Here is a 27,818-nt window from a genome sequence, read left to right as displayed (position 1 = left end):
AAATCTGTGCCCCAATTTCTCCCGAGTACGGCAATGCCTCACATGTGACCAAAAAATACCATTTGGGTGCATGGCAGGACTCAGAAGGGAAGGAGTGATTTTTGGATTTTGCAGCTCAGATTCTGGTGGAATTTTGGTGGGTGCTATGTCGCATTAGCAAGACCCCCCAAGCACCAATACAGTGGAACCCCCCCACAAGTGACCCCATTTTGCAAACTACACCCCTCAGGGAATTCATCTAGGGGTATAGTGTACATTTCAAACCCCCAGGGGTTTCACCAATTTTGATACAACTGGGCTGTGCAAATGCAAAATTACATTTTTTACACAAAAATGCAGTTCTGGCTCAAAATTTTTCATTTTCACAAGGAATGAAGGAGACAAAGCACCCCAAAATCTGTGCCCCAATTTCTCCCGAGTACGGCAATGCCTCACATGTGACCAAAAATACCATTTGGGTGCATGGCAGGACTCAGAAGGGAAGGAGTGATTTTTGGATTTTGCAGCTCAGATTCTGGTGGAATTTTGGTGGGTGCTATGTCGCATTAGCAAGACCCCCCAAGCACCAATACAGTGGAACCCCCCCCACAAGTGACCCCATTTTGCAAACTACAGCCCTCAGGGAATTCATCTAGGGGTATAGTGTACATTTCAAACCCCCAGGGGTTTCACCAATTTTGATACAAGTGGGCAGTGAAAATGAAAAATTACATTTTTTTACACAAAAATGCAGTTCTGGCTCAAAATTTTTCATTTTCAGAAGGTATGAAGGAGAAAAAGCACCCCAAAATCTGTGCCCCAATTTCTCCCGAGTACGGCAATGCCTCACATGTGACCAAAAAATACCAGTTGGGTGCATGGCAGGACTCAGAAGGGAAGGAGTGATTTTTGGATTTTGCAGCTCAGATTCTGGTGGAATGAATGGTGGGTGCTATGTCGCATTAGCAAGACCCCCCAAGCACCAATACAGTGGAACCCCCCCACAAGTGACCCCATTTTGCAAACGACACCCCTCAGGGAATTCATCTAGGGGTATAGTGTACATTTCAAACCCCCAGGGGTTTCACCAACTTTGATACAAGTGGGCAGTGAAAATAAAAAATTACATTTTTTTTTTACACAAAAATGCAGTTCTGGCTCAAAATTTTTCATTTTCAGAAGGTATGAAGGAGAAAAAGCACCCCAAAATCTGTGCCCCAATTTCTCCCGAGTACGGCAATGCCTCACATGTGACCAAAAAATACCAGTTGGGTGCATGGCAGGACTCAGAAGGGAAGGAGTGATTTTTGGATTTTGCAGCTCAGATTCTGGTGGAATTTTGGTGGGTGCTATGTCGCATTAGCAAGACCCCCCAAGCACCAATACAGTGGAACCCCCCCACAAGTGACCCCATTTTGCAAAGTACACCCCTCAGGGAATTCATCTAGGGGTATAGTGTACATTTCAAACCCCCAGGGGTTTCACCAATTTTGATACAAGTGGGCAGTGAAAATGAAAAATTACATTTTTTTACACAAAAATGCAGTTCTGGCTCAAAATTTTTCATTTTCAGAAGGTATGAAGGAGAAAAAGCACCCCAAAATCTGTGCCCCAATTTCTCCCGAGTACGGCAATGCCTCACATGTGACCAAAAAATACCAGTTGGGTGCATGGCAGGACTCAGAAGGGAAGGAGTGATTTTTGGATTTTGCAGCACAGATTTTGGTGGAATGAATGGTGGGTGCTATGTTGCACCAATACAGTGGAACCCCCCCACAAGTCACCCCATTTTGCAAAGTACACCCCTCAGGGAATTCATCTAGGGGTATAGTGTACATTTCAAACCCCCAGGGGTTTCACCAATTTTGATACAAGTGGGCAGTGAAAATGAAAAATTACATTTTTTTACACAAAAATGCAGTTCTGGCTCAAAATTTTTCATTTTCAGAAGGAATGAAGGAGACAAAGCACCCCAAAATCTGTGCCCCAATTTCTCCCGAGTACGGCAATGCCTCATGTGTGACCAAAAAGTGGCAGGACTCAGAAGGGAAGGAGTGATATTTGGATTTTGCAGCACAAATTCTGGTGGAATGATGGTGGGTGCTATGTCGCATTAGCAAGACCCCCAAAGCACCAATACAGTGGAACCCCCCCACAAGTGACCCCATTTTGCAAACTACACCCCTCAGGGAATTTATCTAGGGGTATAGTGTACATTTCAAACCCCCAGGGGTTTCACCAATTTTGATACAAGTGGGCAGTGAAAATGAAAAATTACATTTTTTTACACAAAAATGCAGTTCTGGCTCAAAATTTTTCATTTTCAGAAGGTATGAAGGAGAAAAAGCACCCCAAAATCTGTGCCCCAATTTCTCCCGAGTACGGCAATGCCTCACATGTGACCAAAAAATACCAGTTGGGTGCATGGCAGGACTCAGAAGGGAAGGAGTGATTTTTGGATTTTGCGGCTCAGATTCTGGTGGAATGAATGGTGGGTGCTATGTGGCATTAGCAAGACCCCCGAAGCACGGTGAAATTATGAACCTAATAATCCATAGATGTGTGGTATATTTTAAAACACTCCTTTATACATAGGCCGGGTTTGTCGGGGCAAGTGTCACACTGGAAAATAGTTTGCTTTCTTATTCCCTTTTTATAGCAAACTTTGCACCTTTTTTGTGTCCTGCCCTTTTTTCCAGTGGAGGGGATTTCATCAGGAAAATGCTGCCCTGGTACAATACGGGGGCCAGTACTAGAAGTACTGGGGCCCTCTGCCTGCTGGTTCCCAAATATTAGGCCCTTTATGACTTCCTCTTGAAAGTGCATAAATGTCCCCCTCTGGCCGGTAGAACGGAATAGCACGTAAGCGTTATACAGTGCCATCTGGATGATATACACGGCCAGCTTCTTGTACCAGATTTTTGTTTTCCGCAGGGCACTGTACGGCTTCAGTACCTGATCTGAAAGATCCACTCCGCCCATGTACCTATTGTAATCCAGGATACAATTAGGTTTTGAGGTGTGGGTACTGGTACCTCGTACAGGGACGGAGGTGGTACTGTCTCCGTGAATTGTTGTCAGTATAAGGACATCCCTCTTGTCCTTATATTTGACCAACAACATATTTTCGGTGCATATTCCCCTGCTTTCACCCCTTCTCATTACTTGGGCAATGTGCGTTTTTGGGAGGCCTCTTTGGTTCTTGTGCACAGTACCGCAAGCTGCTGTACCTCTTGAACCAAGGGCCTTAAACAGGGGGATGCTAGTGTAAAAGTTATCCACATAGAGGTGATAACCTTTATCCAGGAAGGGGTGCACTAAATCCCAGACAATTTTTCCACTAACACCTACGAGGGAGGGGGGGCATTCTGGCGGTTCAATTCTTGAATCCTTCCCTTCATATACCCTAAACCTGTGAGTGTACCCTGAGGTGCTTTCACACAGCTTATACATTTTTATGCCATACCTTGCCCTCTTACTGGGAAGGTACTGGCGGAATTTAACCCTTCCTTTAAAATGTATATGACTCGTCTATGCAAATGAATTTATCTGGGATGTACATGTCTTCAAATTTGCCACTTAAATGATCAATGACCGGCCTGACTTTGAATAGCCGGTCAAAGGTGGGATCATCTCTGGGTGGGCACTGTGCATTATCGTTGTAATGCAAAAATTTAAGGATCGTCTCAAATCGAGCCCGGGGCATGGCCATACGGTAAAATGGGGTGCTGTACAGAACATCTGTACTCCAATATTGCCTAATTTCTGGCTTTTTTACTATGCCCATATGAAACACCAGACCCCAAAACGTCATCATCTCTACTGCATCTACAGGGGTCCACCTAGCAAATGATGACGTGGGGTTTTGAGCAATAAACTGCTGGGCATATAAATTAGTTTGGTCCACCATTAAATTTATAAAATCATCAGAGAAAAATAATTTGAAAAAGTCAATTTCTCTGAGACCTGTGGAATCAAATTGGATTCCTGGCATGGCCAAAAACTCAGGAACCTGGGGCTCAAAATTGTCTGGTGGTGGGGTCCATACGAGATCAATTATTGGGGGGGGGGGTCTCAGCTGCTCTACGGGGGCGTCTTTGAGGGGGTCCCTCATCACCAGAGGAGGAAGAGGTGCTTAAGACGAATCCTTCAAATTCCCCGCTTGCCTCACTGGCTGTGTCAGAGTCAGAGGCAAGCATGGCATATGCCTCCTCCGCTGAATACATTCTTCTAGATGACTGGGATGACATTTGGGATGCCATTTTTATTTTTGTGTTACTGGTAGTGAAATGTTTCAACACGTGTATAGTGTAGGGGGGGGTACAAACGTTATTTCAACCCGGGGGGTATGTAGTGTGTAGTGTGTATGTAGTGCAGAAAAAAAAAATTGAAGGGGTTAAAAAAAAAGAAATTTAAGGGGTTAAAAAAAAAAAAAAGGTCCTGCGCCAAAAATTGAGCACAGATGTTGGTCAGTAACGTCCGTCACTGAACAGCGCTCAAAGGCAACAGGAATTTGATAAAAAAAAAAAAAAAATAGATCAACCCTGTGCCGAAAAAGCTGATCAGTGATGTACGTCACTGATCAGCGCACAGTGGCCACAGGACACCCACAAAATCACAGTGTGTGTAAAAAAAAAATTAAAAAAAGACCCCACAGCACCCACAAAAAAAAAAAAGGTGATCAGTGATGCGACACTGATTACCAGTGAGGGGCAGCAGGTGCACAACCTTTGGTGCAACTGACAGTGCAACTGGCAGCAACTGACAGGTATATATAAAAAAAAAAAACCTCTGCACCCCCAAAAAGTTGCTGATCACCTCAGATATAGTGATCAGCACAAAAGGCGGGGGCAGCAGACACAAAATTTAGCACTCTCTGTCACTATCTCTCTCTATCTCTCTATCTCTCACTATCTATCACTCTATGACACTGCAGCAGCAGCAGTGACAGGTGTATATATATATATATATAAAAAAAAACCTGCGCCCCCAAAAAGTTGCTGATCAGTTAATTTATACTGATCAGCACAAAAGGGGGGGCAGCAGTCAGTTATATAAAAAATATATAGCACAATCTGTCACTATCTCTATCTCTCTCTCTCTATCTATCTCTCTATCTATAACTATCACACTGCAGCAGCACAAAATATAGCACTCTCTGTCACTAGGCCTCTCTATCTCTCTCTATCTCTCTCTATCTCTCTATCTATAACTATATCACACTGCAGCAGCACAAAATATAGCACTCTCTGACACTATCTCTCTCTATCTCTCTCTATCTAACGCTATTACACTGCAGCAGCACAAGTTCACAACACAGGAAGTCACAAGTAACAGGATCCAGGAAGCATCCAGCACACTACAAGCAGTGATGAAGCAGTGATCAGGCAAGGTATTTGCAAGGATCAGGTAAGTATTTGGCAAGGTTCAGGTCAGTATACTGCGGCAGCTAGGCACGGTGACCGCACTGCACGCAATTCCAGACCGGAATGGCGTCTGCAGTGCAGTCACCGTTAGTTTAAATCCCCCTCCTTGGCTGTGATTGGTCCGTCGGTCCGACGAACCAATCACGGCCTTTGGGGGCGGGCGGGGTGAGGTGGGGTGACACCAGTGTCACCCTTACACCCCGCGGTGATTGGTGCTGTACTTTACAGCACCAATCACCTCCGATCCCGTGTCACCGGCGAACCTTATTCGCCGGTGACACAGGAAAACGCTGTGAATGGCTGTTCACACTGAACAGCCAATCACAGCGATCGCCGACGGGGGGGCGGCATCGCAGCCCCCCCTGGGCATGCACGGACATGTCTGCTGTCAGGGACAGCAGACATGTTGAAACTGTCACCGCGTCTATAGACGCGGTGACAGTTACAAGCCATGACGTACATTTACGCCCTGTGTCGGGAAGTACTTCCCGACCATGACGTAAATGTACGTCAATTGTCGGGAAGGGGTTAATATGATAATACTTATCTCTATGTTCTAAAAACGCAAGAATTTTAGATAATTGAATTAAAAGTTAAGTCTTAATTACTAATCAGTTGTTCAATGCCATACAGTTTCTTTCTACGCATACACTAATATTCAAAGCGTGCCCCCCCAAAAAAGAGTCTTCTTTTTCTATGTGTGTGATTTATGTTCTCATTGGGTGTAATTCACAATCAGAGTGGACAGTCAGCTTACTCTGCCGGAGGCACTAGCCCAGGATGCAGACGCACCCTGGCCCAGCCCGCCCCTACTTGAAGGCACTTAGAATCATAGGGCCCAGCACATCTGCCCAGCCTACCTATATTGTACATTGAGAAGGCCCTGCCTCCAACTTGCTTTCTATGTGTTATTCTTTTAAATTAACATGAACTCCCATTTAATCTACATCATATTCCCTCTATCTCCACAACCGGTCTCATTTTTCATCTTGCCTCCCACCCTTTAAACCCCCATTCACCCCTCTCCACAGTATCCTCATTATCCTGCCAGTGCTTCCTCCACTGTACCCCCAAATCCTGCCAATCCATGTGGCAAATATTCAGCGCATCCCCTCATTATCACATCGCCCCCCCATTATCGGTCATCAAAATTAACCCCACAATCAGACTTAATACCGGGCCCTATTCTCAGACATCAATCATTACACCATAAGGCAATCATTAACCCCGCCTTATCCTGCCACCTGCCAATGCAGAGGATGCTACCCAGGCACCAGCTCCTCCCCCACTGGTAACATGCCACCACTGAGCTTGAGGCTGCTTCCTCAGTTTCCCTCTGAGCTGGCTCATGCTCGCTGCATTATATAGCAACAATAAGATACTGGTGTCAGTCAGAGCAGAGGAATCTTTACAGCGTTCTCTACTGTCATGTGCACAGAGACTGGTTCTCCTAGTGTTCAGAGAGTGAAAAATGTGGTCGCCCACACGCAAGCCACGGATACTTAGGAGATCGGCATTAGCGTTTCCGCATGTTTGGATTTGTCATCATATTTTGGAGAGTTCCCCTTTAGCGCACTCCTAAGAGTGACAGGTAGAGACATGTGCAGATACCTGAAAACATGGTATGAAGCTTCTCTATCACCTCCACCTGGTCCAACCAGACATCCGATAAAAACACAAACATGGCGTCCTCATTCTCTTCCTCCAGCTGTTTCAGTTTTACAGAAGCCTTCACGGACGTTGAAGAGGGCCCGCCAAAAAAATTCATATTGCCGTAATATGCCCTAAGAAAGCAAAAATACTCAAATTAGTTATCTTTGATATCTTTAACCCCTTCCTGACAGAGCTAGTTTTTGCGTTCCTGACAGAGCCATTTTTTTCAAATCTGACATGTCTCACTTAAGTGGGGATAACTTTTTTTTGCTTTTACTTATCCCAGTGATTTTGAGATAGTTTTTTCGTGACACATTGTACTTCAAATTAGTGGTATATTTGGGTCGATACAGTCTGTGTTTTTTTGTGAAAAATACCAAAATGTCGTGAAAAAATGGAAAATTTAGCGATTTGCAAAATGTTAAATTTTCTGCTTGTGAGACAAATAATCATACCTCTCAAAATAGTTAATAACTAACATAGACCATATGTCTACTTTATGTTTCCATCATTATTTCAACTTCCTTTTAATTTTTTTGGACACTAGGAGGCTTACAATATGAATAGCAAATTCTCAAATTTTCAAGAAAATTTCAAACACTGATTTTTTTAGGGACCAGTTCAGTTCTGATATGACTTTGAGGGACTTGTATGTGAGACACCCCCATAAATGATGCCATTTCAAAAACTGCACCCCTCACAGTATTCAAAACAGCATTTTGGAAGTTTGTTAACCCTTTAGGTGTTTCACAGGAATTAAAACAAAGTGTAGGTGAAATTTCAAAATTTCATTTTTTTTGCAGATTTGCAATTTTAATACATTTTTCTAAGGAACACAGTACATTTTACTAGAGAAATGTGACTAAAAATTGATTCCCCCAATTCTTTTGTTTTCAAAAATATCCTATATGTGGCCCTAGTGTGCACGTTGACCAAACCACAGGCTTCATAATAGAAGGAGCACCTACTTGATTTTGGAGCCTCCTTTTTATGAGATTATTTTTTAGGCACCATGTAGGTTTCTAGGCACCATAAGATGCTAAAATTTAGGAACCCCCCCACAAGTTACCCCATTTTGCAAACTACACCCCTCAGGGAATTCATCTAGGGGTATAGTGTACATTTCAAACCCCCAGGGGTTTCACCAATTGTGGTACAACTGGGCAGTGAAAATGAAAAATTACATTTTTTACACAAAAATGCAGTTCTGGCTCAAAATTTTTCATTTTCACAAGGAATGAAGGAGACAAAGCACCCCAAAATCTGTGCCCCAATTTCTCCCGAGTACGGCAATGCCTCACATGTGAACAAAAAATACCAGTTGGGTGCATGGCAGGACTCAGAAGGGAAGGAGTGATTTTTGGATTTTGCAGCTCAGATTCTGGTGGAATTTTGGTGGGTGCTATGTCGCATTAGCAAGACCCCCCAAGCACCAATACAGTGGAACCCCCCCACAAGTGACCCCATTTTGCAAACTACACCCCTCAGGGAATTCATCTAGGGGTATAGTGTACATTTCAAACCCCCAGGGGTTTCACCAATTTTGATACAAGTGGGCAGTGAAAATGAAAAATTACATTTTTTTACACAAAAATTCAGTTCTGGCTCAAAATTTTTCATTTTCAGAAGGTATGAAGGAGAAAAAGCACCCCAAAATCTGTGCCCCAATTTCTCCCGAGTATGGCAATGCCTCACATGTGAACAAAAAATACCAGTTGGGTGCATGGCAGGACTCAGAAGGGAAGGAGTGATTTTTGGATTTTGCAGCACAGATTTTGGTGGAATGAATGGTGGGTGCTATGTTGCACCAATACAGTGGAACCCCCCCACAAGTCACCCCATTTTGCAAAGTACACCCCTCAGGGAATTCATCTAGGGGTATAGTGTACATTTCAAACCCCCAGGGGTTTCACCAATTTTGATACAAGTGGGCAGTGAAAATGAAAAATTACATTTTTTTACACAAAAATGCAGTTCTGGCTCAAAATTTTTCATTTTCAGAAGGTATGAAGGAGAAAAAGCACCCCAAAATCTGTGCCCCAATTTCTCCCGAGTACGGCAATGCCTCACATGTGACCAAAAAATACCAGTTGGGTGCATGGCAGGACTCAGAAGGGAAGGAGTGATTTTTGGATTTTGCAGCTCAGATTCTGGTGGAATTTTGGTGGGTGCTATGTCGCATTAGCAAGACCCCCCAAGCACCAAGACAGTGGAACCCCCCCACAAGTGACCCCATTTTGCAAACTACACCCCTCAGGGAATTCATCTAGGGGTATAGTGTACATTTCAAACCCCCAGGGGTTTCACCAATTTTGATACAAGTGGGCAGTGAACATGAAAAATTACATTTTTTTACACAAAAATGCAGTTCTGGCTCAAAATTTTTCATTTTCAGAAGGTATGAAGGAGAAAAAGCACCCCAAAATCTGTGCCCCAATTTCTCCCGAGTACGGCAATGCCTCACATGTGACCAAAAAATACCAGTTGGGTGCATGGCAGGACTCAGAAGGTATGGAGTGATTTTTGGATTTTGCAGCTCAGATTCTGGTGGAATTTTGGTGGGTGCTATGTCGCATTAGCAAGACCCCCCAAGCACCAAGACAGTGGAACCCCCCCACAAGTGACCCCATTTTGCAAACTACACCCCTCAGGGAATTCATCTAGGGGTATAGTGTACATTTCAAACCCCCAGGGGTTTCACCAATTTTGATACAAGTGGGCAGTGAACATGAAAAATTACATTTTTTTACACAAAAATGCAGTTCTGGCTCAAAATTTTTCATTTTCAGAAGGTATGAAGGAGAAAAAGCACCCCAAAATCTGTGCCCCAATTTCTCCAGAGTACGGCAATGCCTCACATGTGACCAAAAAATACCAGTTGGGTGCATGGCAGGTCTCCGAAGGGAAGGAGTGATTTTTGGATTTTGCAGCTCAGATTCTGGTGGAATTTTGGTGGGTGCTATGTCGCATTAGCAAGACCCCCAAAGCACCAATACAGTGGAACCCCCCCACAAGTGACCCCATTTTGCAAACTACACCCCTCAGGGAATTCATCTAGGGGTATAGTGTACATTTCAAACCCCCAGGGGTTTCACCAATTTTGATACAAGTGGGCAGTGAACATGAAAAATTACATTTTTTTACACAAAAATGCAGTTCTGGCTCAAAATTTTTCATTTTCAGAAGGTATGAAGGAGAAAAGGCACCCCAAAATCTGTGCCCCAATTTCTCCAGAGTACGGCAATGCCTCACATGTGAACAAAAAATACCAGTTGGGTGCATGGCAGGACTCAGAAGGGAAGGAGTGATTTTTGGATTTTGAAGCACAGATTTTGGTGGAATGAATGGTGGGTGCTATGTTGCACCAATACAGTGGAACCCCCCCACAAGTCACCCCATTTTGCGAAGTACACCCCTCAGGGAATTCATCTAGGGGTATAGTGTACATTTCAAACCCCCAGGGGTTTCACCAATTTTGATACAAGTGGGCAGTGAAAATGAAAAATTACATTTTTTTACACAAAAATGCAGTTCTGGCTCAAAATTTTTCATTTTCAGAAGGAATGAAGGAGACAAAGCACCCCAAAATCTGTGCCCCAATTTCTCCCGAGTACGGCAATGCCTCATGTGTGACCAAAAAGTGGCAGGACTCAGAAGGGAAGGAGTGATATTTGGAGTTTGCAGCACAAATTCTGGTGGAATGATGGTGGGTGCTATGTCGCATTAGCAAGACCCCCAAAGCACCAATACAGTGGAACCCCCCCACAAGTGACCCCATTTTGCAAACTACACCCCTCAGGGAATTCATCTAGGGGTATAGTGTACATTTCAAACCCCCAGGGGTTTCACCAATTTTGATAAAACTGGGCAGTGAACATGAAAAATTACATTTTTTTTACACAAAAATGCAGTTCTGGCTCAAAATTTTTCATTTTCACAAGGAATGAAGGAGAAAAAGCACCCCAAAATCTGTGCCCCAATATCTCCCAAGTACGGCAATGCCTCACATGTGACCAAAAAATACCAGTTGGGTGCATGGCAGGACTCAGAAGGGAAGGAGTGATTTTTGGATTTTGCGGCTCAGATTCTGGTGGAATGAATGGTGGGTGCTATGTGGCATTAGCAAGACCCCCGAAGCACGGTGAAATTATGAACCTAATATTCCATAGATGTGTGGTATATTTTAAAACACTCCTTTATACATAGGCCGGGTTTGTCGGGGCAAGTGTCACACTGGAAAATAGTTTGCTTTCTTATTCCCTTTTTATAGCAAACTTTGCACCTTTTTTGTGTCCTGCCCTTTTTTCCAGTGGAGGGGATTTCATCAGGAAAATGCTGCCCTGGTACAATACGGGGGCCAGTACTAGAAGTACTGGGGCCCTCTGCCTGCTGGTTCCCAAATATTAGGCCCTTTATGACTTCCTCTTGAAAGTGCATAAATGTCCCCCTCTGGCCGGTAGAACGGAATAGCACGTAAGCGTTATACAGTGCCATCTGGATGATATACACGGCCACCTTCTTGTACCAGATTTTTGTTTTCCGCAGGGCACTGTACGGCTTCAGTACCTGATCTGAAAGATCCACTCCGCCCATGTACCTATTGTAATCCAGGATACAATTAGGTTTGGAGGTGTGGGTACTGGTACCTCGTACAGGGACGGAGGTGGTACTGTCTCCGTGAATTGTTGTCAGTATAAGGACATCCCTCTTGTCCTTATATTTGACCAACAACATATTTTCGTTGCATATTCCCCTGCTTTCACCCCTTCTCATTACTTGGGCAATGTGCGTTTTTGGGAGGCCTCTTTGGTTCTTGCGCACAGTACCGCAAGCTGCTGTACCTCTTGAACCAAGGGCCTTAAACAGGGGGATGCTAGTGTAAAAGTTATCCACATAGAGGTGATAACCTTTATCCAGGAAGGGGTGCACTAAATCCCAGACAATTTTCCCACTAACACCTACGAGGGAGGGGGGGCATTCTGGCGGTTCAATTCTTGAATCCTTCCCTTCATAAACCCTAAACCTGTGGGTGTACCCTGAGGTGCTTTCACACAGTTTATACATTTTTATGCCATACCTTGCCCTCTTACTGGGAAGGTACTGGCGGAATTTAACCCTTCCTTTAAAATGTATAAGGGACTCGTCGATACAAATAAATTTTTCAGGGATGTACACCTCTTCAAATTTGGCACTGAAATGATCAATGACCGGCCTGACTTTGAATAGCCGGTCAAAGGTGGGATCATCTCTGGGTGGGCACTGTGCATTATCGGTGTAATGTATAAATTTAAGAATTGTCTCAAATCGAGTCCGGGTCATGGCCATACGGTAAAATGGAGTACTGTACAGAACATCTGTACTCCAATATTGCCTAATTTCTGGCTTTTTTACTATGCCCATATGAAACACCAGACCCCAAAACGTCATCATCTCTACTGCATCTACAGGGGTCCACCTAGCAAATGATGACGTGGGGTTTTGAGCAATAAACTGCTGGGCATATAAATTAGTTTGGTCCACCATTAAATTTATAAAATCATCAGAGAAAAATAATTTGAAAAAGTCAATTTCTCTGAGACCTGTGGAATCAAATTTGATTCCTGGCATGGCCAAAAACTCAGGAACCTGGGGCTCAAAATTGTCTGGTGGTGGGGTCCATACGAGATCAATTGTTGGGGGGGGGGGTCTCAGCTGCTCTACGGGGGCGTCTTTGAGGGGGTCCCTCATCACCAGAGGAGGAAGAGGAGCTTAAGACGAATCCTTCAAATTCCCCGCTTGCATCACTGGCTGTGTCTGAGTCAGAGGCAAGCATGGCATATGCCTCCTCCACTGAATACATTCTCCTGGATGACTGGGAGGACATTTGGGAGGACATTTGGGAGGACATTTGGGATGCCATTTTTATTTTTGTGTTACTGGTAGTGAAATGTTTCAACACGTGTATAGTGTAGGGGGGGGTACAAACTTTATTTCAACCCGGGGGGTATGTAGTGTGTAGTGTGTATGTAGTGCAGAAAAAAAAAAAATAGTTTATACCAATAATAAAAAAAAAAAAATGAAGGGGTTAAAAATAAAAAATTGAAGGGGTTAAAAAAAAAAAAAAAAAAAGGTCCTGCGCCAAAAATTGAGCACAGATGTTGGTCAGTAACGTCTGTCACTGAACAGCGCTCAAAGGCAACAGGAATTTGATCAAAAAAAAAAAAAAAATAGATCAACCCTGTGCCGAAAAAGATGATCAGTGATGTACGTCACTGATCAGCGCACAGCGGCCACAGGACACCCACAAAATCACAGTGTGTGTAAAAAAAAAATTAAAAAAAGACCCCACAGCACACACACAAAAAAAAAAGGTGATCAGTGATGCGACACTGATTACCAGTGAGGTGCAGCAGGTGCACAACCTTTGGTGCAACTGACAGTGCAACTGACAGGTATATATAAAAAAAAAAAAACCTCTGTACCCCCAAAAAAGTTGCTGATCACCTCAGATATAGTGATCAGCACAAAAGGCGGGGGCAGCAGACACAAAATTTAGCACTCTCTATCACTCTCTGTCACTATCTCTCTCTATCTCTCTATCTCTCACTATCTATCACTCTATGACACTGCAGCAGCAGCACTGACAGGTATATCTATATATAAAAAAAAACCTGCGCCCCCAAAAAGTTGCTGATCAGTTAATTTATACTGATCAGCACAAAAGGAGGGGGCAGCAGTCAGTTATATAAAAAATATATAGCACAATCTGTCACTATCTCTCTCTCTCTCTCTCTCTATCTCTCTCTATCTCTCTATAACTATCACACTGCAGCAGCACAAAATATAGCACTCTGTCACTAGGCCTCTCTATCTATCTCTCTCTCTCTATCTCTCTCTATCTCTCTCTCTCTATCTATAACTATATCACACTGCAGCAGCACAAAATATAGCACTCTCTGACACTATCTCTCTCTCTATCTCTCTCTATCTCTCTCTATCTATCTCTCTATCTCTCTCTATCTATCTCTCCATCTAGCTATTACACTGCAGCAGCACAATTTCACAGCACAGGAAGGCACAAGTAGCAACAGGATCCAGGAAGCAGTGATGAAGCAGCGATCAGGTAAGTATGGAGCAAGGTTCTGGTCAGTATATGGCGGCAGGTGGGCACGGTGACCGCACTGCACGCTATTCCAGACCGGAATGGCGTCTGCAGTGCAGTCACCGTTAGTTTAAATCCCCCTCCTTGGCTGTGATTGGTCCGTCGGTCCGACGGACCAATCACGGCCTTTGGGGGCGGGCGGGGTGAGGTGGGGTGACACCAGTGTCACCCTTACACCCCGCGGTGATTGGTGCTGTACTTTACAGCACCAATCACCTCTGATCCCGTGTCACCGGCGAACGTTATTCGCCGGTGACACAGGAAAACGCTGTGAATGGCTGTTCACACTGAACAGCCAATCACAGCGATCGCCGACGGGGGGGCGGCATCGCAGCCCCCCCTGGGCATGCACGGACATGTCTGCTGTCAGGGACAGCAGACATGTTGAAACTGTCACCGCGTCTATAGACGCGGTGACAGTTTAAATCCATGACGTACATTTACGCCATGTGTCGGGAAGTGCTTCCCGACCATGACGTAAATGTACGTCAAATGTCGGGAAGGGGTTAAGAGGAATCCCATTGAAACACTAACAACAAAAGTAACCTTTGTGTAATTCACAGGGATGTTATTCTTGTATCCCAGTAGGAAGTTTCGAATCTCTAACATGAAGCGGATACTTCCTGGAGGTTCATCTATTTATCAGTGTTCCCTGTACAAGATTCATCCGTATGTCAGATGAATAAGGCTCCCCAATGCTAGATCTCTCCCCTCTGAGCCAGTCAGTCAGGATGCTCCTCAACATAAGCAATAGGTAGACAGTCAGAAGGTTGACAATGGCAAGGTTGAAATTCGATTTTAATTGTTTTTTGCCCTGAATGTTCACATAGTAGACATGGAAACTGCCAAAATGTACCACGTCCCCTCACGTGGCTCGCTGCGCTCGGAACACTGATTTATTCTCCCACCGCTCCGTAGAGGATGGTACGGCATGAAATACCACCTGTCGGCTCAAACAAACCTCATGTCGACCTTTTGACTGCCGACCTTGCCATTGCTGACCTAATTGCGTGTCGACCACTTTCAGATGTCGACCTTTAGTGGTCTACTTTGTGACTGTCTGTCAAACAAGAACAAAGCTAAATAATGCGCTGACTCATCTGGGCTAGAGATCTAACAGATAATAACTAATATTTCCTCTGATCACAGTTATTTCTGTCTATTTGGAAACCAAACGAGTCCCCACGTGAGACATTTTTCCCATGAAGAACAATCGCCCAGAGTTCCACCCTGTGGCGGAGAACATACAATGTAGATGATGGTTGGGGGCTGCATGTCAGCAACTGATGTCAGTCACCTTCATATAACTCGGAAGCAGAAATCTCTCTTCAGCTGCAGAGGGGCCTCCAGTAGTCTAATTCATTATAGACATTGCAACATTTCATTGTGCAAAGATAGTGGAGAAATGGTTTGAGAGCTCAACACGAGTATTTGCCAGACCTCAATACGATTTGGGAAATTTGTGGCACAGAGATCTCCGACACCAAGCTATCATCAAAGGAAAGCCGGCAGCAGTTCTTCTAGATACATACAACGGCCTGCGACTATCAATCCGCTGATAATGCTTGTACGGGTCTATGATGAAGCGCTGTGCTGGGATTGTCAAGACTAAAGGGTGCCCTATTAAATATGAATAAGAGGTTCAGAAATATTCTTCCGCAGTCTGTAAAAACATTCCATTATTCTGCTATTTTACACTGCTGAAGTTTATTTTATTTTTTTAACTATACCATTTTTTTTCCTACAAATGTCTCCAAAATGATATATTTAATAAAAGATGAAATTATGGAAATAAGAACTATTTAACCCAGGTTAAATATTTTTTGAAGAAAAAAATATCCTGATTCTAGTTTAAATAGCTATTATTATTTACCTTTTCCTTTCCTTCTTCAATAATTTCTGTATTCAGAATACTTTTTTTTTTAACCCCCTACTAATATTGTTAGGAATGGATCACTGTATATATTTTATTGTAAATGAGTCATTTTGTATTTCCCGCTCTGCTCTGATTTTTTTTTATATGTATTTTTATGGATCATCGTTAATTATGGTGACCATTAAACAATTGTTTTAATAGCTTTTACATCATTCGATTTTAAAAACAAAAACTAACAATTTTAGGGACATTTTTGATTTAAAACTATTAGCCAGTCACTATATATGTTTGAAAAGTATGCAACGACTTTATTTCTATTTGAAAAAAAAAAAAAAACTATTAGCCAGTTAAATAATTAAATACATGTAAAATATGTTTCTTAAGTACAAACGGTCCACGGCTTACAGCCCAATACGACTTTTTTTGGCAGAACACAACAAAATTTACTTCTAGTCATTCTGAAGTGACACTTACACACGTAGCGATTTGCTGAGCGTTTTGAGTGATGCTAGATTACTGACAACCCTCTGCACGATCGCTCAGCACACTGGCCCTGCCCGATGATGTTCCTAGATTTATACAGCATGCTGGATATTAATCGCTGGGAAATAGCAATAGCTATTGCTATGACACGGAGCAGTATATCGATCCTCTATCGCCAAGGACAGATGTGGTACAACATGAGAAATGATAAATACACTGTCTTTACCGAGTTGTGCTGGAGGGTTCGGTGGGTGGAAATCCGAAGGCATTTACATGAAATACTTTGTCTTCATACCAGCCTGAAAAAGAACAGGGGGTGGAAACATGTCACGCGTGAATTTGACAATGTTATTGAAAAAAAATATCTGACAGGTCTGTGACATTACCTTCTGCTAGGACAAAACAGGACTCTGTGTACAGACCGCTGTGAAACTGGTGCAATGGAGTTAAAGGAAACCTTTTTTTCATTCAGTGGTAACATATTGATATAATAAAATAAAAGATATGAAAATAAAAGTGAAAAACAAAATAAAAAGATACAAAAACAGAAGGTTAATAAAAAAAAATAAAAAAAGTTAATAGCCATACTGTTATCAGGGGTGTGGATCATTAGGCAGACATGGGCAGATTTATTAAGCTCGGTAAAGTGATAAAGCATCTGGCTTTTATCGCCGGCCAATCAGCTCCTAACTGTGAAGTTACAGGCTTGGTTTGAAAAATGACAGGTAAGAGCTGATTGGCTGGTGATAAAAACCAGACACTTTATCACTTCACCGAGCTTAATAAATCTATATCCTAGGTTTGAAAAAAAGACAGTTAGGAGGCAATTGGCCGGTGATAAAGTACCGGCCACATTATCACTTCACCAAGCTTAATAAATCTGCCCCAATACACCTTAAATCATATTTAGGGGCATATACATCAGTGCTTGGAGAGTGATGAAGCACCAACCAATCAACTACTAACTGCCATGTGACAGGTTGTGTTTGAAAACCGTTAGGAGCTGATTGGCTAGTGCTTTATGTCCCTCCACATTATCAGTTCCAAGCATTGATGGATATTCCCTTCAGCCCCAGGCCTGTGTGGCCCTTTAGTAATGACGCTGGTAACATTATACTGTATATTACAGAAAATAAGGTTATAATGTTGGCTTTAATCAAGTAGCTGAAACTCAAAATAAAAAACAGGAAAACTGAAAGGATATCGCTTTGCTGAGATTAAGCTGCACTGCGCCAGTGGGATCCTCTAAGTAGTACTTGCCCTAACATTAGAACACAAAAAAGAGATCATATTAGGACACAACTAGTGGAACAGTAACAGTTATTACACAATGCACACATTATGGCCAATAAGAATAACACACTACACTACAGTTTTGGGTACTTGTGAGTTATCCGGGCGCCCGATTTTTTGATTGTATGCCTTAAGTTAAGGCATACAATCAGATGCGATGCGATATCGCATCGCATCGCATGCGACCATCGGATGCGATGACCCGATTTTTCCATAGGAATCAATGTTAAAATGATTCCTATGGAAAAAGGGGTCCTTTTCATACCCCTACTATCCAAGTGGGCATGGAGTTGGATATAAACCTGTGGCGAGCGTAGCGAGCCACCGAGCCCGAAGCGTGGCGAGCGAAGCGAGCCCCGCGAGGGGACGGTATTCCGTGTCCCCTCGCGGGGCTCGCCACGCTTCGGGCTCGGTGGCTCGCTACGCTCGCCACAGGTTTATATCCAACTCCATGCCCACTTGGATAGTAGGGGTATGAAAAGGACCCCTTTTTCCCACTGAATTCCATGTTAAAATGGACTCAGTCCATTTTAACATTGATTCCTATGGAAAAATCGGGTCATCGCATCGCATCGCATCTGATGGTCGCATGCGATGCGATGTCCCGATCCGACCCGATTTTGAAATCGGGCGCCCGGATAACTCACAAGTACCCAGTTTTGTTATGCAGAACGATTACTGCTCATCTCTTTATTCCTGGAGGATTGAATTTAAAGGGCAGCTGCATGTAATTGGCCACTTTAGCACTGAGTGACACATTTTCTATTTGTCTCCATTTGGTACCGATCTTTTACCGTTTGTAACACAGCGTCAGATTTATATTTACTATAGTTCTCCAACCAGTGACCGAACCAGTCCCTCCTAAATTGGATTGGTGCAGGACATCCATTTTGACGTATTGAGCCTATCTGGCTCGTCCATCTTGAGAGGAACGCCACCTCTGTAATACCCCTTTCACATTACAAGCCGGTTTGACCCAGTAAATAGTGCGATGTGAAAGGGGTTACCGTGTCCCGAAAACGGGTAACAGCAATACGAACCGGTTAAAAAGCAGAGTTCTTACCGGTTCATTGCCGTGTTGCTTGGCGGTGTAAAAGGGTTAAAGGAGTCGAGCGACCCATTTCCCATTCACACTATGGAGGAGGCAGAGCCAGCTCTAAATGATGCCTCCTCCCCCGCACGTGATGACGCGCCGACCCCCACCGCACCCCCTCATGACGTCAGCGAACTGGCATTATTGCCGGTTCGCTGTGGGGGTGTGAACATCCCAAAATGCAGGTTCGCGCTGGGACTGAACCATTTCAAAGTCCTGGTGTGACCCTTTTGCGATGTGAAAGCAGTATAAGAAGCCGGACTTTATAAAAGATATCCCATTAACACAAGTAGAGCCACCTAATCCATATTTTACAAGAGGGACGTAATCGGAACGGACACTTACAGTACCATCCACCATGGACTAAGGGTGACTATATCCAGGGCCTTGCAAACCTAATGTTTTTAAATAGTAGTTTTTATTCTTAAATTTTTATTTATAAAAAAAATGTTCTTTATTAAATACAGGTTGAGTATCCGGATATCAGTTATCCGACGTCACCGGCGCGCCTGGGAACTCGTGCAATGCACTCCTGGGACCGCTGGAGATGCCGGTGATTAAGCTGAAGGCCTGCCATGGACGCCGGAGGACTCCATGGACGCTGAGGGACCATCGGGGACAGGTAAGTATGTTATAAAAATAAAAACGTAAAAATACCTTATTCGGAATGCTCCTGGTCCCGAGCATTTCGGATAAGGGATACTCAACCTGTATATGATTTGAAATTCAGTGCACGCCTTCATTTGTAGTGCAGCATACAGCACTCTCTCCTGTACTACGTCTCCAAATGCAGCAGCTAACTCCAAGGAAATCCATCAAAGGCTCAAAGCTTTAGATCAAGTTTCCCAAACTCAGTCCTCAAGGTAACCGAACATGTCAGGTTTTAAGGATATCCATGCCATACATCGCCTGTTAAGTCGCTTCGCCAGCTTTCGGCGTTGTCCCTGCTGCGGGTTCTGTGCTGCGCAGGAGATCTGGCGTCAATAGAGAGATCTCGCACATGCCCAGTACAGCCGGCCGGGGGAGAGTGTTTTTTTTTCCTTCTTAAAAAGGTGGGGGCGCTGATAAGGAGAGCCGCGGACTGTGGGCCTAACAGCTCTCCTTATCAGCAAGTGGGCTCATAATACATTAAGGAGATACGGGTGCCCACTTCAAGTTACGCAGGACAAGCGGGACCAGATAATTACAAAACTTAAAATACGTTTTAATACATCTACTCCAGTATGTGGCCAGAACAACTGAACAATTGTTTCCATAGATCACACACTGTAATCCACTTTAACCCTCCTATGTCCTTTCAATTGTTTTTATTTTTTAAATCATCAGTTATTTATAAAGAAACCACGTTATACAGGTTATTGCCATGGTAGAAAGCAGGGATGGACTCGGGTAACAGGGCAGTGTGTACAGGAGACCCAGGTCCCATTACAAGCCTACAGAGAGCATCCTTGGGAGAGGATTTTATCACCAAGCATCGGCAGAGGCGAGCCTTAACCCAGTTCCTGGCTGCAGTGTAAATGGGGTTCCAAACTGCTGTGACACTGGTTTAAAAACAAGGTTTAGTACAAACTACTAAGAAAAACTTTGGAGCAAGCTGAAAGTTGAGGTCTATTAAATAGAATCATCAACGTACAACAGAATTTTCAAAGCCATTTCCCCATCAGAAAACCTCTCACCTCCTTCAGCTGAGTTATCATTCCAAGCACAATGACCTCTCCCATCTTGGCAGCGCTCCCCAGAAGGTTTTCCACAGTTTTAAGCTGTATGGGGAGAATTGCAACATATCACTATCAGTGGGACTCCGGCAGGCTGTACAGAACACAGATACAGTACTACAGCTGGGGATTTATTTTTTAAACCCTCTATATCTAGAAGCCTCACAATTTTACCCATCACCGTACCTGAAATTTGCTCCTGCTCTCATCAGGGTGGGAACCAATCACAGGGGCAGTGAAGAGCTCATGTCTGTGCGTTCTCTGTAAGACAAAAAAAAAAAAATCATTATCACTGGCTGTTTATGCCACACACCGGGGTTGCAGTGGTGGCAGCTTCAGCACAGTCCAAAATAGGGATAGTCACAACAGCTGCCACCCCAATATTGTAAACAACACAGTTCAGGACTCACTGGCAGTTGGTGTGGCTCCCCTATTTGAATTGTGGGCCGCGCTGCAGCCCCTCCTCCTCAGCTGCCACTGACAAGGAATTCCAGGAACAGAGGATTTTGTACCTCCTGGAATGGGTCGTGTTGGGAGGTATGACAATGTAAGAGCGATATCTGGCAGAGTTACGGGTTACAGCCGTTGCTGTAACACCAATAACACACTTCAGAGTTTCCAGTCCATCGCTTGTAATTGAATGGACATCACAATATTTATGGCAGTTCAACATGGCTTACTGCACGTCGCAGATGTGATCATTCCTAGAGTTCGCGTGCAATTCCGAGAGCACAAAGCTCGTAACTGAGCTGCAACCAAAGCTTCTGACACGTTTAGTAATAACATATTGCAGCTGGTTCCGTCATGTGATTTCAGGGTTCCCATCCAGCACCTCTCACCTGCTGTAGGATGGTGTATCTCTCACGGAACAGCTCTGCTTTGTCTCTCCCACTTCCAAACAGGTTGGGTTCTGGAACTTTGGCGATCTTTAAACTGTGGAACATATGGAGGGAATTAGAAGCACGTCATGAGATTACTGAACACACACACACACTTTTCCCATAAAGAGCAATAATCCAAAAGGGGATACACAGTTACGATGCTGGAGATTGGGATGCTGGCTGTCTAAATCCTGGTGCCGGAATCCCAGCCGGCAGCCACAACACCGACGCCGGAAACCCAACATCAGTGGAGATGCCAACACCAGAATCCTGACAGTCGGCATCACAATCGTAACTATGGCGGGGTGACCGAAGGTGGTGGGAATTCGGTCGGTACTCTGAAGCCAATCTATCAACAGATGTTTGAATTATACAACCACAGTAGAGCCATGTCTACATGCCTTTACATTGGTTGTTTTCCAAAAAATACTAGTGCAGTCGTATCAACTGTTACTAAAAATAGTGCCTCGTATTTATACCACAAATGCCAAGTCATCTGCTGACACGCTGACCCCAGGACCAACATGAAAAATCAATAGTCAATGAGAAAATGCACTGAAAGATGAAAAAGCTATTCAAAGGTTTTTCGACGCTGGGACGAGAGTGCTACAGGAGCCCATTATTTCTGCTTGCACCCACCTTGGGGAGATGGGGAGTAGAAATCCGGCTAAAGTCTGGATATAAAATGCCAACAATAAAGTATGAGACAGTGGCCTGTACAGGTTGTTTAGCCGCTTCACAAGGCTAAATCCCGATGCGACAAGTAGTGGGCACGAGAATACAATTAAAATTCCCCCCAAAGAGAATTAACTTACGGCAGGAACTTCTTTCTCTCGGAGTTGTAGATGAAACGCGGTATATCATACGCTCCAATTATGTTGAAGATGTGCTCTCTGGAAACCAAAATAAGCAAATGACATGTGAAATAAATATATAAATACACACAGGTTTATCTACACAGACACCCCTCACCCTTACCATCTGCCCCAACACAGGTTATAATTGCAGCAGGATGTAATACTAAATGCCTCATCCCGGAAATACTGTAAGTTACAAACAACTAAAAAGGGGTGTGGATCGTTTTATAGACCACAGCAAGGTCGACAGTCATTAGGTTGAAACCGTTGGGTCAACAGAGGGAAGGTCGACAGGTGTCTAGGTCGACATAGCGTTAGGTCGACAGGTCGGAAGGTTAACATGTTTTTTTTTTTGCTCCGTCTACATTACAATACAAGTAATGGAACTACAGTCTTTAGAAAACCACGGTCCTAGAGGAAATGGACACATGGTTCAGATAATTTTTTAAATCCTTTGATATAGGCATGAACAGAAGTAGGACAACACGTAGCTGTTGCCAAAAGAACCACAGGCAATAGAAGGCAAATAGTGTTCACTCTAGGAGTGACAACGGGCAGGGCACTGGGGGGCGGACTGGGCACACCGACGTCACAGCTGGGGGCGTGCCCAGGCCGCCGACATCATGAAGGGGGCGTGCCCGGGCCGCCACCGTAATGAAAGAGGCGTGCTTGGGCCGCCACAGTCATCAAAGGGGCGGGCCCGGCCGCCACAGTCAAAGGGGGCGGGCCCGGCCCCTCCGAATCCACTGTGTGCTGCCGGGGAAGCGCCAGGCATCGCCGTCAACGGCGACGCTGGGCTTCCCCGTGAGGCTGTTTTAGCAGGGCGCTGCGAGACGGGCAGGGCGCATTTTGCCCTTTAAAAATCGGGCAGGGCGCTAAAACAGCCTAGCGGGAAAACTAGGCAAAGAGATTTCACCCCCCACAAGGTACATAACCAGAAGAATGGCAATCTAAAGGTGCCCACACACTAGAAAGATCTGTGATCTTAAGATGTGCAAAAAAAAAAAAATAACCTTAAAAAGAATTCAGGCAAGCGCACATCTTCACCATAGATTTCTCTCAAGATCCCATGTGCGTTCCTATGGATCTTCTGCTAAATCTTCTGATCCTTCATGCAGCATGTAAGATCGGAAGATTTAGCAAAAGATCCGCGGGAGCATACATCTGATCGATATCGGCCGATTATCGGTAAAAATCGTCCAAAATTTTTTCGGGCCCATCGTTCGGAAATCAGCAAATAAATCGTTCTAGTGTGTGGGCACCTTAAGGAGTGGCCATATATCGGACGCCAACCCCGATTTTGACCATAGTCACTATGGAGTAGACCAGCTGTCTGTCTGATAGTGGATCGCCTACATACTATGGGGGTGATTCTAATCCCCTCGGAACGGGGCGAATTCGGAGGTACAGGCTCTCTGGCACGCAGTAAAGGCCCCCATACACTACGCGATTTGGCCCCGATTTCACCCGATTCTGGAGGATTGGGCCGAGAAATCGGGTGAAACTGGGCAAATTGCGTAGTGTTTGACATCCGATCTGATGCGCGGTCCCGTGTACATCGGATCAGATCCGGATGTCGGACGGTCTGCACATAAGATTAATCATGTGCAGCCGTCCGGGGGAGTGACAGGAGCAGGCTGGGGGCGGGGTCCGGTCCTGGGTACCTGTAGATGCAGGCTGTAATCTGTATTGTGCACTGGGAGAGCCTCAATCTCTTCAGATGTAGCGGCGCTGCGGCAGGCAGGGTCAGGAGCGGGGACTGCAGATGCAGAGAGACCGGGTGCGCGGCGCGAGAATAGAAAGAAATCCCATTCAAAGGACTGGGCGGCCGCTGATTGGCTGAGAACTCAGCCAATCAGCGGCCGCCCAGTCTTTTGAATAGGATGGTTTCTATTCTCCCGCTCGCCGTGGGGACCGCAGAGCAGCGGGAGAATACAAACCATCCTATTCAAAAGACTGGGCGGCCGCTGATTGGCTGAGTGCTGAGCCAATCAGCGGCCGCCCAGTCCTTTGAATGGGATTTCTTTCTATTCTCGCGCCGCGCACCCGGTCTCTCTGCATCTGCGGTCCCCGCTCCTGACCCGCCTGCCGCAGCGCCGCTACATCTGAAGAGACTGAGGCTCTCCCAGTGCACAATACAGATTACAGCCTGCACCTACAGGTACCCAGGACCGGACCCCGCCCCCAGCCTGCTCCTGTCACTCCCCCGGCCGGTCCCCGCTCCCATCCTGCCGCAACCCCCCCCCCCGCAACCGATTTATCACATGTAAAATATGGCACATCAAGTGCCAAATGTTATCAAGCTCCCCCAGGGAGCTGCCGGGGAAGCTCAGGGTAAATCGGGGCTGACTTGTCCTTAGGACAAGTCGCCCTAGTGTATGGGGGCCTTAAGCTGCAATTCTCACACCTTACTGAGTCAACCAGAAACAGCCTCTGTGTATGGTCAGCCTGAAGTCAGCTCTAATAATCAAACAATCTAGATGGTTTTCGGTCACTTTCAGGCTGTGGCCAATCAGTGAGACCCATACACTGACCAATAAGTGTTCAAACCAGTCATTGAGTTGGCCAATTAGCATGATTATCATTCCGTGTATGGCCAGCTTTTGTATACGAAGCCTATCTAGCTTGGGACTTTTAATTACTCATTTACAGTTCATTGTCTGAATCCTTTTATGTTGCATTTGCTGAAATGAAAACGGGAGCTTTAAAGTCATTTGTTAAATTATATATCAGGGACAATAAAGACAAAAGGGTAATCAGCAGACGTGATCTTACATTGTTTCATCACAGGACCGGCTGCATTCCTGCACTGCTATCTCCACCGCAGACTTCTCTATCATGTTGGAAGACACTGAATGGAAGTGTACATCAGATAATTAGGCACAAATTTATGTTATGTTATGTGACCTACTCTTCACCTAGACATTCTGCTACCACACAATCTGCTCGGAATAAGTAGGAGACCGTGCTTGGGTTCATGCTTATGGCAGAGGGGCTAAATAGGTGGACTAGTACCCAATAACCCTGCTACATTTCTTACATAACTCCCGAATGCCCAGATCTCAGCAAGGCAGTGCTGTAACTCAGGCCACGGAAAGTGGCTTTCACATAAATGGGTGGAGATTTGTCCCAAACTGGGTAACTGGAGGGCAAGGCTTAATGTTGATAAGGGAATGCGTTCAGCATCCCAGTGGTCAGGATGCCGTCGATCACTATACCGTCACCTGAACTGCCGACAGGAATGGTCTAATGTAACTATGCCAGGGCAGATTAGGGTCAGGCTGGGGAAAGGGCAGGTAAGGACTAGGGGTTAGGCTGTGGGGGTGGAAGGAGAAGGTTCGGCTTTTGGGGGGTGTTAAGTTTAGTCGTTGGGGTATGGTGGTTAGAGACTAGCAGGGAGGGCCAGGCTAAAAGGGGGGTGTAGGGTTGGGGGGGGGGGGGGGCAAGAGGAAGGGAGTATACTTACCTGACCTATCGGGTTCCCTTTCTTCGGGATGCCGGCGTTGGTATTGTGGACGCCGGCTTCTGTAGGTTTCCCATGAAAAGTACTGTATGTATTTCTATGCAAACATCACGTCTCCTCAGCTTTGCATGTAAACAAAAGATGAGTTTCTAACTATTTAACCGGTTGGCGCGTAATACCATAGAAGTGTTCCCAGTACTGTGTGTATGCATAGAATATAAATCCAGCCAAGGCGTGCCAAGTAACGAGGTGAGCAGAGTAACACTTACGTGGCTGCTTCTCAATAGCACTGATGATACTGTCAATCACATCCTCCAATTCCACTTCATTTACAGACCCGAGGACTTCACTGAGATACCTGCTGGCCTCCCTAACAGAAAAAAGTACACTTCTATTAACACAAGGTGTACGGTCCTGAACACTAGACACTGACAGCTGTCACTCACAGGTCAGCGAGACAACAAGGGGTAAATAAACACAGGTCAGGGTCTTCCACATCATAGACCAAAGAAAATCATGCATATATTTTTAACAAAAGAGGTTATGCAAAGTAGCTCAGGTAAATACTGTTGCATAGAGGCACCATAATTCCACAATGACCATAGGATCCTAGATTCAGACAGTCAGAAGCCTGGCCTGTCCACTGTTAAAGGGGGGAGTGCCGGCAAAAACGGAGGTGAATTCGACAATCCATGTACGTTTTTGACAAAACAGATCTGACTGGTTTTAAAGTCGGATCCGTTTTGTCAAATTCCGCCTTCAAAGCTGTCAGAAAGACAGTCTAGCCAAGGATAGATAGAGGAACAGGTGAAACAACCAAAGTCACAGGCAGAGGTTGATACCTGATTTCAGAATGGGCAAAAAATGACAAGCCAATATCAAGAGGAAAGGTTCGTACACACTGGACGATAGATAACGTGGGAGCTGTCACCTGTACGTACTGTATGACAGGTAACGTGGGAGCTGTCACCTGTACGTACTGTATGACAGGTAACGTGGGAGCTGTCACCTGTACGTACTGTATGACAGGTAACGTGGGAGCTGTCACCTGTACGTACTGTATGACAGGTAACGGGGGAGCTGTCACCTGTACGTAATGTATGACAGGTAACGTGGGAGCTGTCACCTGTACGTATTGTATGACAGGTAACGTGGGAGCTGTCACCTGTACGTATTGTATGACAGGTAACGTGGGAGCGGTCACCTGTACGTATTGTATGACAGGTAACGGGGGAGCTGTCACCTGTACGTATTGTATGACAGGTAACGTGGGAGCGGTCACCTGTACGTATTGTATGACAGGTAACGTGAGAGCGATCACCTGCATGTATTGTATGACAGGTAACATGGCAGCTATCCCCTGTACGTATTGTATGACAGGTAACGTGGGAGCTGTCACCTGTATGTATGACAGGTAACGTGGGAGCTGTCACCTGTATGTATGACAGGTAACGTGGGAGCTGTCACCTGTATGTATGACAGGTAACGTGGGAGCTGTCACCTGTATGTATGACAGGTAACGTGGGAGCTGTCACCTGTATGTATGACAGGTAACGTGGGAGCTGTCACCTGTATGTATGACAGGTAACGTGGGAGCGATCACTTGTATGTATTGTATGACAGGTAATGCATTAGACATACATATGATGAGCAGGACACTATACCAGGACATGTGATAATGAAACCGTAGGAACACAGATCAAACATTTCTCATTAAAGAGGAGATAATGTGAACCTGCCCTGGGCCAAAACTGCACTTTACAGAAAATAAGTTTTATTTATAATACTGTTCAACACAGATGAAGAGAATCGTGCATTAAGCGGAAAGTCCAGGAGCAGAGCAATGTGTCCCTCCTGGGGAGGGTCATGTTGGGAGGTAGGTGTGTGTGTGTGTGTGTGTGTGTGTGTGTGTGTGTGTGTGTGTGTGTATATATATATAAATATATATATATTATACA

At 44.9% G+C, this 27,818-nt stretch overlaps 1 protein-coding gene across 2 annotated transcripts in view; it reads right to left on the bottom strand.

The window, feature by feature from the left end:
* The window catches only part of POLE2 (DNA polymerase epsilon 2, accessory subunit), a 46,151-nt gene that overhangs the window by 16,868 nt on the left and 1,465 nt on the right, over positions 1 to 27,818 (bottom strand). For both annotated transcript variants that reach the window (XM_083166642.1, XM_083166641.1), the window contains exons 2-11: positions 26,130 to 26,230; positions 25,173 to 25,248; positions 22,356 to 22,433; positions 21,499 to 21,592; positions 20,846 to 20,920; positions 20,621 to 20,704; positions 17,763 to 17,819; positions 16,945 to 16,993; positions 16,785 to 16,857; positions 7,017 to 7,189 (exon numbers count right to left, since the gene is read on the bottom strand). In XM_083166642.1, the coding sequence (XP_083022768.1) occupies positions 7,017 to 7,189; positions 16,785 to 16,857; positions 16,945 to 16,993; positions 17,763 to 17,819; positions 20,621 to 20,704; positions 20,846 to 20,920; positions 21,499 to 21,592; positions 22,356 to 22,433; positions 25,173 to 25,237 (748 nt within the window). In that variant the 5' untranslated portion in view covers positions 25,238 to 25,248; positions 26,130 to 26,230. The remainder of the gene's footprint in view (positions 1 to 7,016; positions 7,190 to 16,784; positions 16,858 to 16,944; positions 16,994 to 17,762; positions 17,820 to 20,620; positions 20,705 to 20,845; positions 20,921 to 21,498; positions 21,593 to 22,355; positions 22,434 to 25,172; positions 25,249 to 26,129; positions 26,231 to 27,818) is intronic.

The sequence above is a fragment of the Crinia signifera genome, chromosome 12 (assembly GCF_055691185.1).
Source record: "Crinia signifera chromosome 12, ASM5569118v1, whole genome shotgun sequence".
NCBI lineage: Eukaryota > Metazoa > Chordata > Amphibia > Anura > Myobatrachidae > Crinia > Crinia signifera.
This window is presented reverse-complemented; position numbering and strand designations above follow the sequence as displayed.